The sequence below is a fragment of the Excalfactoria chinensis genome, chromosome 3 (genome assembly GCF_039878825.1).
Source record: "Excalfactoria chinensis isolate bCotChi1 chromosome 3, bCotChi1.hap2, whole genome shotgun sequence".
NCBI lineage: Eukaryota > Metazoa > Chordata > Aves > Galliformes > Phasianidae > Excalfactoria > Excalfactoria chinensis.
In genome coordinates this window covers 26,677,193-26,690,109 of record NC_092827.1, presented here as the reverse complement: position 1 = coordinate 26,690,109, position 12,917 = coordinate 26,677,193, and the positions used below count along the sequence as shown (strand labels likewise).

General features: G+C 37.0%; 1 protein-coding gene across 4 annotated transcripts in view; it reads right to left on the bottom strand.

Moving 5' to 3' along the window:
* FAM135A (family with sequence similarity 135 member A) overlaps positions 1–12,917 on the bottom strand; it is a 76,624-nt gene that overhangs the window by 18,716 nt on the left and 44,991 nt on the right. For 3 of the 4 annotated variants that reach the window (XM_072332186.1, XM_072332182.1, XM_072332185.1), the window contains 6 exons: positions 12,640–12,717; positions 10,764–10,813; positions 8,868–9,023; positions 3,778–3,851; positions 3,321–3,475; positions 771–3,081 (listed from right to left, as the gene is read on the bottom strand). In XM_072332186.1, the coding sequence (XP_072188287.1) occupies positions 771–3,081; positions 3,321–3,475; positions 3,778–3,851; positions 8,868–9,023; positions 10,764–10,813; positions 12,640–12,717 (2,824 nt within the window). The remainder of the gene's footprint in view (positions 1–770; positions 3,082–3,320; positions 3,476–3,777; positions 3,852–8,867; positions 9,024–10,763; positions 10,814–12,639; positions 12,718–12,917) is intronic. The other variant, XM_072332183.1, reaches the window with a different exon arrangement.

Sequence of the window (12,917 nt, the reverse complement as noted above, 5' to 3'; positions counted from 1 at the left end):
CAAAGCTGCTTTTCTGTCCTTTCACTTCTAATCTTGGTTCTGCCACAATCGCTAGAATCTTTCTTCTGTATTCAAATGCTAACCACATCTGCTCTTTACCTACCTTCCAACCTTGCTTCATTGTGACAGCAACATTTTACTTCCAATACATTATGCTGCTGTTTCCCATGCTCTGGTAGGAGCCGGGGTTATCAGTGAAACTGTAATGTTTTCATTTGGGAATCCTGACACTGCTCTAAATTTGGGCTTCCTGGTATCCCAACTGTAGTGTAATTACAGCTCTTCAGTCTCCAACATGTTACACTTCATTAAGATAAAAAAAATAGGGCTATGCTGCCAAATAGCTTTACAATGAATTAGAATGGACAATAACTTACAGATGGGTTTTCTTGATTTAACGTTTTTAAACTTGAAGCATATCTTGCTATGCTTGCTGTTTTAACAGCTTCCATTTTATTAAACACCATTAGAACATCACTTTTGGGTCAAACGATTCATTTTTAAAAAAGGAACTTATTAAAGGAACAGAATATGTGCATTTTGCTTGAAGTTTGTCAAACCACATGAAATTACGATGTAGCTGACAAAGAATTCTGTGCTAATACATTTTCTATCTGAATATCTAAAATGTGATGCTACTTGAATGTGCAGAGTCCACAGGCCACAGGCTTGGGGGCTCTCTGAAGCCTAACCAGGCTTCTTTTCCCTCTTTATACTATATTAACAGCATTTCCAGAAGCAAAATAAACTGTTTTAAAACAACCACTTACGCTAGCATTTGAGGCTTTGGGGAGCTTTCATACCAGGAAACAGGTGAAGCTGAGCTGTAGGATGTGCTGCCCGGCTGCTGTGTAATAGCATCAGATTTGTTCCTTGAAGAACAGATAACATTGCAAGGAGAGTCTCTCAAAGAAGAAGGAAAAGACAGACAACCAGGAGTACAGACGGGAGGAACCGTCATTCCATCACGCAGATGCCCACTATCAATCCTTTCAGTCCTCAGGGCTCTTTCTTCTGCTAAGCCAGGATCTTGGCCAGCACCAGAAGCTCCATCTAATATACCATAGTCTGTTTCTTCATAATACCCGTTTTCAATCATTTCTTGATCCTCCTCTTCTTCATCATCTTGTTGGGAAGAGCAAATAATTTGTTTTTCACATGGTTCTTTTTGAGGGCTAACGGGATTGCTGTTGTCCATAGGCCAAATATCTGAAATATCTGTGCTACTTCGAGAGCCAAAATAGTTTTCTACAAGCCCCTGCTTTACTATATCAGTACTACTGACTGGAGAAGGATTATCTGTACCAGTGTCACTTCTAGCTGCTGACAGTTCTTCCACCGCCTCCTTCAGTTCTAAAGGCTCATTATATTTTCCTTCATTTGGTTTTTCAACCTCAAACCCTGCATTTAGAGATGAAGAACCTGAAAGAACAGATGGCTCACCCATGCAAGTAATTTCTAAATGCAATTTAGCCGTGTCTTCTGTAGTGTTACGGTATCTTTCCAGGACCTGAGAGTCCGTACAGGTTGTGCCAAGGTCTGCTTGTGGGCTGTTACTTTTCACATCAGATGACGTAACTTCATCTGAAACAACTAAGTGTAAAAGTTCTTTTGTTCCTGAGAGCGAGGAATGTACAGACAGAGTTTCTTTATCTGAATGCCCTGAAAACACAACACAATGTTGCTGCAAATTGGTATTTGATTTTTTACTGTCATCACATTTTGGCAAGTCAATTGCTCCAAGATCCAGTACAGTTTTACTGTCACTTAGCTGGCATTCAGGTACTATAGTTACCTTTGAATTTTCATCAGGTGACAGTTCATCATCATCTGAAGGCAGAGAATTTATGGATGTCAAGGATGATTGTATTTCACTTACTGCACTGGTACTCTCAGTACAATGGCTTTCCAATGCATTTTTTATAGCACAGTCTGGTTTCAATAAAAGCTGAGGAAATAATCTCTCAGCATTGCATGCACTTTGCCCTTGAGCATTTTCAAAAACCTGGTCAGGGTTGGGGAGAGTTGCAAAAGAACTCGGTTCACTTTCTATGCCAGAATCTGAAAACCTAGAAGAGGCGTACGTCACATTAACGTCTGGTAATTTAGCAACGTCTCCACTTACAGAAAGTTGACTTTCTTTTGCAGATAAACTAGGCTGATTACTTTTTATTTTTGTTAAGACATCACTGGTGTGTTGGAAGTTTTTCTCATAGACATCTTCCTTTTCAAGCTCTGGTTCTCCTGAATGCAACTTATTTCCGGATTCTGAAGCTTGAAAGTTGGATGTCTGAAGATTCTCTCCTTGCACTCCATCTTGTGGAAACTCAGCCCACGATCCAATATGAACAGTTACTTTCTCCCCTTCATAGGGATTCTTACTACTTGGTTTGACCTCAATTGTCCTAACTCCCAAGGAAGCTGGCTGACCTCCATGACAACCTTCAAGTGTATCTCCAGGTTGTAGAGCACTATCTGCTTGTTCGGTTCCAGGGCCTGCCTGGGAGATAGTCAGTCTACCAAAAATAGCCACATTTTCACTGTGCACGGGGCTACCCTGACTTGGTTGAACACCTTCAATCTTAGCAGTCTTTTCCTCAGTCCCAGATGACAAACACACAAATTCTCTTTGACTTACTTGCCTGGTGCAGGTCTTTGTATCACAAGGAAATCCACTTACTGCAGGGTCCAGCCCTTCATTAGTATTGCATGAAGGCCTGCCTTCCGGGCTTTTAGAGGCATCTTCCAGTGCTGCACTTTTCAAACATTTGTAGCCTACTAAGACCACAGAGTCCTTAGAGTTCTGTTTCACAACTTTTTTTGCATTTTCAGGTTTCATTGTTTTCATGAGCTTAGTAACCTTAACTTTGGGTTTATTTGCATCTTCATTTTTCCCTTTCAAAGACTTTGTTAGCATCTTTTCATTTTCTGAATGCCAAAGGCTGGAAGCACCTGAAGGTCTTATTTTCAATTCCGGGCTAGTAAATCCAGCTACAAAACCTTCTTCAGCTTCAAATTTATCCAGTTTGTTGGACTCTGACCTTGGAAGATTCTGAACTACCAACCAGGGTACATCCACGTCTTTTATCAAAAAAAGTGGGAAAAAAAGGATTGATTACAAGGTTATGCAAGTAACTAAAACTACAAAACACTAGTAAATATACAACTTTACACATCCTCACAACTCCAATCTCAAGATTATCTAGCAAACAAATGTATTCCTTCAAAGCCAGTAAGAAATGTCAAGAAAAAATACTTAATTATAACATCATTTTTGCTCTTTTCTTCAGAAAGAGAACTGCACTGTGAGGTGTGTTTACCTTCAGTAACTGAATCTAAATACCGATCTTCAAAGATTATAGGCAAGGAGTTTGTATCTCCATCTAGTTCACTGCATTCAATAGGAAGGGGTGGAAGAGAACTGCAGAAGGAAGTGTTTTTGATAGCTGTACACATCTGTAGGTGGCTCTGAGCACTGAAAAACATAAAGGTAGTCCTACATTAAAAAACAGAACAATTTATTTTTATGCTAACAGAAATTAGCAGTAATTTAATTCCCTTTAGTAGATGTTTTTCCACTAATTAGTTATTTAATAGAAAAATTATTCCACTGCTCATTTGAATTGCACTATGTTCTTCATTTAAAAACTTCAAATCTCTAGAACACTGTGTTTCTCTTGAACTTACGTATTTTTGTAAGACGGTATTTCTATACAACATTAGACACAGAATAATAGTACTTCATGCTATGGATTTGGCATTTTAAATGCTACTCACTGTAGTTCTTGATAGGCAAGGGCAGCCTGCCTAGGATGCTCAAGACAGAAGAATGCTTCTGCAAATCTACGCACCTGCAAGATCCAAATACAGTTAGAGCTAAATTTTGTATAACATAAAAGTTCAGAAAATCCACCAATATCCCCACACTGCAATATTCTTAACTTGTATGATTAATATATATATATAAAATTTTTGTGGTTTTTTTTTTTGCTTGTTTTTTAACATCCAGTTTGGGCGGGTGAGGGAAGAGGATGCCACAGACAAGATCTGCAAGTGAAAGGAGAATTTTAACTTGTGCAGTAGATGACTGAAGGAAAATTTATTAGACTCAATGCCTGCTGAAAACTTGATAACCAAAAACTGAATCATTTAAATCAGGCCCACCTGAAATAATAACACAGAAAAATACCATGAGAAATTTCAGTAAAAGGAAATGACTGTTTGATGGGCACTTCTGAATGTGCCTGAGAATCACCTTCAGAATCACATTCTCAAGTATTCCAAATGTTTCATGAATACTCTCAACCCTTCAACATAACTGTTGTGCAAAAAATCTACTGTTTGTTAAGACTTTGGCTGCGATTGATAAATAATTGTCTGCTAAATACATGTGCTGATTCTAAGTGCTGTATTCAAGACATAATTGTATGTCTGAAGTTAATAACCATGACATATTAAAATGATATTTTATAACATATGGAACTTTTTTACCATCAAGTATGCAGAGATAAAACAGTGTGAATTCTACAGATGTCACCCATCTCCAGTATTATATTAAAACATTACTTCGATGTGAATGCATTTGTTTAGAGCTTTTGTTTTTGCAGCTGCCAATTACATGCATCAAAACATGCAGTTCAATGCAGTGTGCCAGTATGCTTTGTGGTAGTACGACAGACAAAAAGCAACATAAATGTAGAACAGAAAAGTTGCTGTGGAATAAACACTGAGCACCCACACACTGATGTGCAGTGCTCCTAAGAAGCTGGCTCTCAGTTCTCCTATTTCAAGACTCATCAAAATGAAAGAAATTAAACTGGAATAACATGTTCATACCTACCAGAAGATGTCACTGTGAAACAAAGATCTAAAGTGAACCTGTAGCATACAAGCTTTGTGTAATATGTGAAAAAAAAAATAAATGTGAAAGCCTTGCCAGTGGAACTACTGTAGTTGATGAGCATTCTAGCACAACTACATATATCCTAATGTTTTATGAAACATTTAAGATCTGGTATAGCACTTTACAGAGATGTACTAAATACTAAGTATTTAAAATATTCAATTTCCTTATGACCTTATGTTCTAAGAATGCTTCAGCAGAACTGCCTATTTTGTAAGCACCTATGCAAAGAGGGTGAAAATGAATTGACCAAACGCAAATGACGGGCATTTTAGGGGGCCACTTAATAACAGCATCTAAACCAGTCAGATGGATGAGTCCCTGAAGGTGTTCATCTCTCTCAGATTAATATATAACTGTCCTAGGGAGAACTTGCCTGTGAAAAGTATAGTCTATAAATACTCCAAGAAGGTAAATTTAAAAGAGCTTTGGCACCTGGTAGAGACCAGAAGAAAACATTGGCTTCCAAAATACGGAGATTATTTATAAGGACAGAGTTTTGTGTGGTGCAGAAATTTCAGAAATGGCAGGTATTCTCTCACGAGGAGAAATAGTAGCACAGCTGTCAAATCCCACCCAAATTCACTAATCAGCAAGTCTGCATCATTTGACCTGCGGACAACACCCCCAAGTGAAACATGATCACTGCAGGTATCTCCCAAGTTTATGAAAGAATTCTCAAGACTGTCAATGCAAATCGTAAAATATTATAGCAAGCCCTGCAAAACTGTATCCAAAAATCTAAAATCAACCATGCTCCTAAGAATACCAAGGCTCAAATTTATCACCTCTTTTTAACTTAAAGCTTTACTGAAGTTGTGGATTGCTGACTCCTGCTCTATTGCCATGTGGGAAGTCCAGTGGCAATGGGTATACTTACGTATATCTTAATTGCATGTATTTGCAAAGTATTCACAAAAGCTCTTCTCAACTTGGAGAACAGGGAACCATTGAGGTATCTGTAAATTAGTTCTTGTGAAGTTGAGTACCATCATATTGCTGGTTCTCTGTAAGTTGGCTCAGTTAAAATTTCCTTCTCAATGCTGTATTATTCAGCTTGTGCCAGACAGCAAGCTTAGAGACAACCTGCTTGCTCTTTGCTATCAGGCCCTAAATAAAAAGGTAAGTTTAAGATTACCCGTGTCCTGCTTTTTAAGTCCTTGATGTTTCGATAGATACCGAGGTATCCAGTAACAGCACAACTCAGAAAGCAATAGCAATTAGTGCCTTCTTTACAAAATAAAATTAGCTCTATTATATTTTTACATATTTGCATTATTTTTTATTAAAAATATTTAGTGTTTGTTATAACAAGGGTGAGCTCTGAGCTGAAGACAGAAAACTCACAGAATTTATACTTGATGTTGCCCAGTAGCAAGCTGTATAGATGGCTACTCACGAATCTTCAGCACACTGTGCTGCAAATGCAGATTCACGCCCCCAGAAAAAAAAATTCCTACAGCTTTTATTAAAGAAAAAAACAAACAGATTTTTTCACATTAAAAAAGAAAGAACTGTACATAACATTAAAAAAATAGTGATAGACACCAGAAAAAGTGGGCATAGAAGCATTCTGTTGTGCCTTTGTCCTTAAAGAAGGGAACTCCAGATTTTGTGAAAACTGATAACAACCCCAAAATACTCTAAATATACACAGTATTTCAGTCCATGTACTCTTATTAATTACTTTGATGAAAGGCTGGACATGAGCCAGCAGTGTTAACTTGCAGCCTGGAAGGCCAACTGCATCCAGGGCTGCACCAAAAGAGGGGTGGCCAGCAGGGAGAGAGAGGGGTTTGTCCCCCTCTACTCTGTCCTTGTGAAGCCCCATTTGAAATACTGCATCCGAGTCTGAGGTGCTTAGCACAGGAAGGATGTGGAGCTGTTGGAACAGGTTCAGAGAAAGCCAGAAAGATGATCAGAGGGCTGGAGCACCTCTCCTATAAAAAAAAGTTGAAGGACTTAGGCTTGTTTAGAATGGGGGAAGAGAAGGGTCTGTGGAGACCTCATTGTGGCCTTCCAGTACTTGAAGGGAGCTTACATGTAGGAGAGGGACCTACTTTTTACATGGTCTCATTGTGAGAGATAGGACAAGGGGGAATGTCTTTAAACTAAATTAGAGGAGATTTAAGTTAGATGTTAATAAGAAATTTTTTACTCAGAGGGTGGTGAGGACCTGGCACAGAAGCCCAGAGAGATGTGGTGTCCCATTCCCAGAGGTGCCATTCCCCTGGTGAAGGCCAGGTTGGATGGGGCCCTGGGCAGCTGAGCTGATGAAGGACAGCCCTGCTCAAGGCAAGGGGATGGACCTACATCAGCATTAAGGTCTTTTCCAACCTAAGCCATGCCATAATTGTATGATACAGTTCTATGATGTTCCCTAAAATAAACGCAGTAAATTTGGATTCATAAGGTATTTGAGAGCTAGAGAGAATAACATATCAGAGATTTTTAAAACCACGTTTAAGAAGCTAAGCATATATCACTACTAGCATACAAAACATTGGATAAGTTAAAATAAAAGCATCAATTCTTCTTTTGGCTTTATTCATTGTATAAATGTACAAACACTAACGTAGCAGCAATTGAATGCAGGTGTGGGTTAAGTGAAAGTTTTCTCATTTCATATCTTCCACTGCAGTTGAAAGATTCTAGAATTTATTTTGAAAGTATAGAAAGGCTAGTAAGATTCAGAGATGGCCAGTAAATAGATCATACCTCCTTACTGCTAACATTTCCATTGCAACAAACAAGTCTTGCGCTCTCTCAAAGTCCTCTTAATGTACAGAATAGATTATCTGCACAGTCACGGTTCCCTCATTAAATAATATGAATTTTAATCCTTCACTAAAATCACAATCCACATATTCTTCGTAATCAGCGTCCCATTCAAAACTGAAAGGTTTTTGAGGGTTTTTTGGTGCAAACAACAGAAATGTTGTTAGATAAATCAAACCTCTGCAAACTAAAACCTTAAAACGGACCTTATTTTGGATTGTGACAGTATTGTTAGTACATACTCTCATTAACTAGATCTACTGACAAGATCTCTGCAAGTTACAAGAACTCCCAGATAAACTTTGAAATGACCTCTTGGATGCATGTGCAAAATGCATGGATTATGATGTCAGATGGTAAAGATGTAAAGCTGGCCGAAGATCAAGTTGTGTGTTTGGGGAGTATGGGTGGTGGGTAGTGTTGTTTATTTGTTTTAATGAATCTTACTCTCTGAAAAAAATTTAACTGTCACGTTTCTTCAAATCTGTGACCACAAAAGAGGAGAGGGAAAGATTTATTTATGAGAATACAAGGGGAAAGGTTTAGTTCATAGAGAAAATATTTCACTATGTGCTGCAGACAGCGTGCAGCAAGTGCAAATACAAATACACACATCAACAGATGCACTGTGTGTAGTTACTCACCACGATGTATCTATTTTTATACATATGAACACATACGTGCCGGATCACTTCCAATCTGACTTTCTTTTTAAAAAATTCCAATTCACAACCCTTTCAGAGCCTACAAATGCTATAAATTTTCAATTCAGAAGAAAAATGTATCTCATTTTATGATGTAAACAAACAGTCTAACTGCAATAGGGATGGAAAAGGGGTGAGCACCAGGCACAGCTCCCACAAAAAATACTTAATTCTACAAAAATACATCTCCCAAAGACTGCAAATTGCCTTCTGAACTGTGCTTCATATTCAGAAATTCAACAAATTGGTTTGTAAACAAAACCAAAGTACTTTATGTACTACGTTCCAAGAATAAACGCTAGCAAGACAATACACAAACTAACAAATGGAACGCAGCAGCTCCCTTTATGATTCCAACTAACCTACCCAGATAAAACTAGAAAAATGAGAATTTGTATTTGCATTTTGATGTGCATTTCCATTACAATGTGTCCCACTAAGAGTACGAGCAAGCCCTTTATAACACCAGAGTTAATACTTACCCTTAATGTGTGATGTTCCTGTGCTAGCAATGCTGTGACCTCCTCTTGTAAGGTAATGACCTCTAGAAATTGCCCCCAGAGAGCCATCAGAAGTGAGCAAAGCTGAGCAAGATTCATATTTATAAGTTCTGCCAGTTCATCAGGATTTTCCATTTTCTGAAGTTTGGAAAAGAGATTTACATTATTACCACATCGCCATGAACAGAAAAAAAATTAAATGTGTATTGCATCTTTGTAAGAATTTTAATTTGAAAAAGAACTTCCAAGTAAGAACTGTTTTATCTAAGAATTAGAGATGAAATAAGTCGTGTTACAACACAAACACGCTGTTTTATGTTGCTTTAAATGTTATCCAGATGTCTTTTAGAATTAGGACTTCTGATCTTAAATTGAAGCAATAATTCCATTAATAACAATGAGTTGCAACTGCTGTATTTTTTAACATATGAAAGTAGAGTGTGCTTGAAAGGAATAGGGATCTGAATTAGAAAGCAGGAAATATATGTAAGTCCAAACCTGATGCAACATTGAAGAATTAAATGAAGACATTTTTATTTTAGAATATTAACAACTGGCAATAATGTTTATATGTCATCGTATACCTACATACACTTTAAGCATGCTCAGGAATCAATGTTCTGGTGTAGGTTTCCAAGAACCAGGACACACAAATTCAGAACAAAGCAAGCTTTTCTTTCTTAAAAGTGTACTATAATCCCACCATACAACAGCTCCATACCAGGCAAGTGTAAATTTTAAGGCTTCTCTCCCCCACCATTTTAGGAAAATGTTTCTCAGAAACTCAGTGGAGACACATAAGACATTGAGGCAAAGGGCTAGAAAGTACAGACAGTACAGGCTCAAACTTCAGCAATATTAAAGAGGAAGCAGAAAAGCGAATTATGAATACTGAAACAACAGCTTAGTAGGCAGGGTTAGAAAGAAGAGGAGGAACTTTTGAAGAGAACTGCATAAAAGAACGGAAAGGAGAAAAAGGAAAAAATATAAACATAGTTTAGCAAGCTAAGGGAAAAACTAATGAAAAAATAATCCTAACTACTGGAAGAATACACAGAATCTGCATAAGTGTAAAAAGAAACAAACACATAAAACAGCCCAGAAAAAGCTCAACAAAAAACCTCACAACTTTCCAGTTGATGAAGATTACCAGCTGCTCACAGAGAGCTAACTGTATTGGCTTTTTCTCAACAGCAGGGTCATATTTCCTTGCAATCGTACTAGTATAGAAATGAAAAGTAACTCAGCTCCAAAAGCTGCGCAGTTGTCCCACTCAGCAACAAAGCATGGAAAATCTTAAAAAAAAAAAGTTCTCAAACTTCTGCTTTAAACTCATCTGTGATAAGGAAACAGTTTGTTCAGCTGAGGCTAATTCTGATTGCTGCAAATGAAAGAGTTGAGCAGACAAAACTAAGCTATCTAAGTGGACAGCATTTCCTTGGGAATATATGGAAAAGAAAGGGAGACAGCATTGGGACAACTCCTTCCAGAAGAAGGGAGGAGCTGGAGAATCCTCTTTTGTACAAGTTCCTACTACTCAAACTTATAAGTTTTATTATTTGACAAGTTCAAAAATAAAAGATTCAACTAACAAATGCAGATAATTCCAAATGTGATTTTAATGCAAGCAGTCCATCTTTCTAAAATCCTTGTTTTCATGATCTACAAAAGTTACATGGCTACAAGTCACCACCAGATCAGTAGGGAAGTTTGTGTGTCAGCTGAGCAATTTCTCTGTGAAAGAGGAACAGCTGAAATAAATGTTGGCAAAAAACCATACATGTTGTTATCACTGAAACATTTTATCCCCAAGTAGCAGATGAAATTAGCACACTCTTTTACAGTGACTTCACTTATTTAACGAACGAGAAGTATTACCTTTACTTCTTCACACAGTTCTGACAGACGGACTTCTACGTCGATGTTTTCTGGAAAGATAAGGTTATGTATTTATGAAAAATATACCTTCCAAGTTGCAGAGCAGAGACAATTATCGCATAGTAAAAACCATTGAAAAGAAAAGAGGCTATCAAATAAAACTTCATACCATATTAATTTCTACAATGAGCTTCAAATCAAGTATATTATAAACTCTTACTAAAATAATTCTGTACTAATTACTGATATTGAGGACAGAATGTGATTATTAAAAAATGGTTTGCAACTATGTATTGTGAACGCTTCTCATGAGACCTTGGCAAGGATACCAATTTCTCATTCCAAGTTGTTCTTGCAAACACTGTAACTTAGGTTATACAGTTTGCATATCATCCTCTTAGAGCTGCTCAGCTATTCAGCAGCAAGGTCATTATTCACAACAGAAGTAACACAACTGATTTTCCACCTCAGATTTTCCAGGTGTTCTTTACTTAAGCACTGTTTCCCCATGGGTATATTATTTACTTGATTTGTAAGCCACATGAATAAAAATAGATTCTTTGTTTGTCTGAGGATTTACAGCTTGGTCAAATAATTTAATTAATTTTTCTCTCAATAGCTCGACATTAAAAGAAACATAGTCTTGCATGTTATGGCAGCTTGAACTCAATCAGAACCTCAAATGAGTACAGATGTATTCCTTTATGTATGATATTCTTTCTTAATCATTCCAATGAGCGTTGACTCATCTTCAGCTGATACCTTCTAGATTTCTAAGTATTGCTTGACGTTCACATCACTGCCATACATTATACATACTTAGGTTTAAATACAATGACAAATTAATTTACAAAACTCCCAGTTCTGTGAAAATATGCTTCTTACAGAAATGCAGGAAGTTCTCAGAAGCAAGTTCAGAAGTAAATTGGAAAGAAACTAATTGCACCTATTAACTAGACACCATTTGGTAATTATTCTGAAAATATATGAAAACAGTTTATAGACAAGTTATATACTTATTTTGGGGTGTTTGGGGCCACATAAATTTTGTCACTAATGGAAAAGGCTATCTGATTCACTGTGAAACACATACTGAATATTCATCCTGTATGTCACACTGAGACGGAGGACAGGTTTGAAACAACATTTAAAAGTAATGTCTTACTAATCATTCCAATTCTAGCCAACCTAATCTAATCAATTAAATAATTCTGTACTGGGATTTGATTTCTTTCTACATGTGAGGTACCAGTACCAAGGGAAACAAAAAAAGCACCGATGTAATGAAATTAACTGTTAACATTTGATAGCAGTGTTGTTTATCCAGTAAATACCTGATGAATTTTGGCTGGCTCAGCTAAAATTGTTTTGTTCCTTTTGTAAACAAAACCAAGATGTGGTTATATATGATTAACACTAATATCTATGAGACTGAACTGCTAGTTCATTCTTTCCCCATTGCAAAGTGCCTTGTGCTTAAACAGCACAGTACTTCGCACAACATCAAACCAACACTGACGTTCTCCAAGGAGGGATGGAGATTTAGACGTGGACAAATGCACCCTAAGCTTTGAGAATGTAATGATTTAAATAAAACTATCATTTTTTGCTGTTTTATTTATATTTATGGCAACTGCCTGAACTCTTCAATTACCTTTTAAAATTAAAACAGAATAGCACTAAACCAAGTAAGTGTAGGATTTTATTCTCTATACTCAGCCTAGAAATTAGTTCCAATTCTGCAGACTTCACCGGAGTTTAACATACTCTTATTATGGCTGAATAGTGAAATAGCATTCCTTTTTAGAGAAGAATATAGTATTCTATGTTATTAATAAAAATCTGAGGGATTAAATCACCTGCTTTGAAAACATACCTAGGTAGGCGTCTCTCTGGGTTCGTGGAAATTTTCTTCTGAGAAGGCGTTCATAAAGGACCTGCATGCTGGCCTTGGCTAGTTATAGGGATTGCACACACATGACTAGTTACTACACTCCTTCTTTCATCTGTGATTTATTATTTGCCTTAAAGTTAGTAAAAACAGCTTATGGCTAGCCTAGCAATTAGTGCAGTTAGAGAGATACATGGAAGTATATAATTTGGATATAGTTTATAGATTAGATACCACTCATGATAGACATTACACTCTTATTT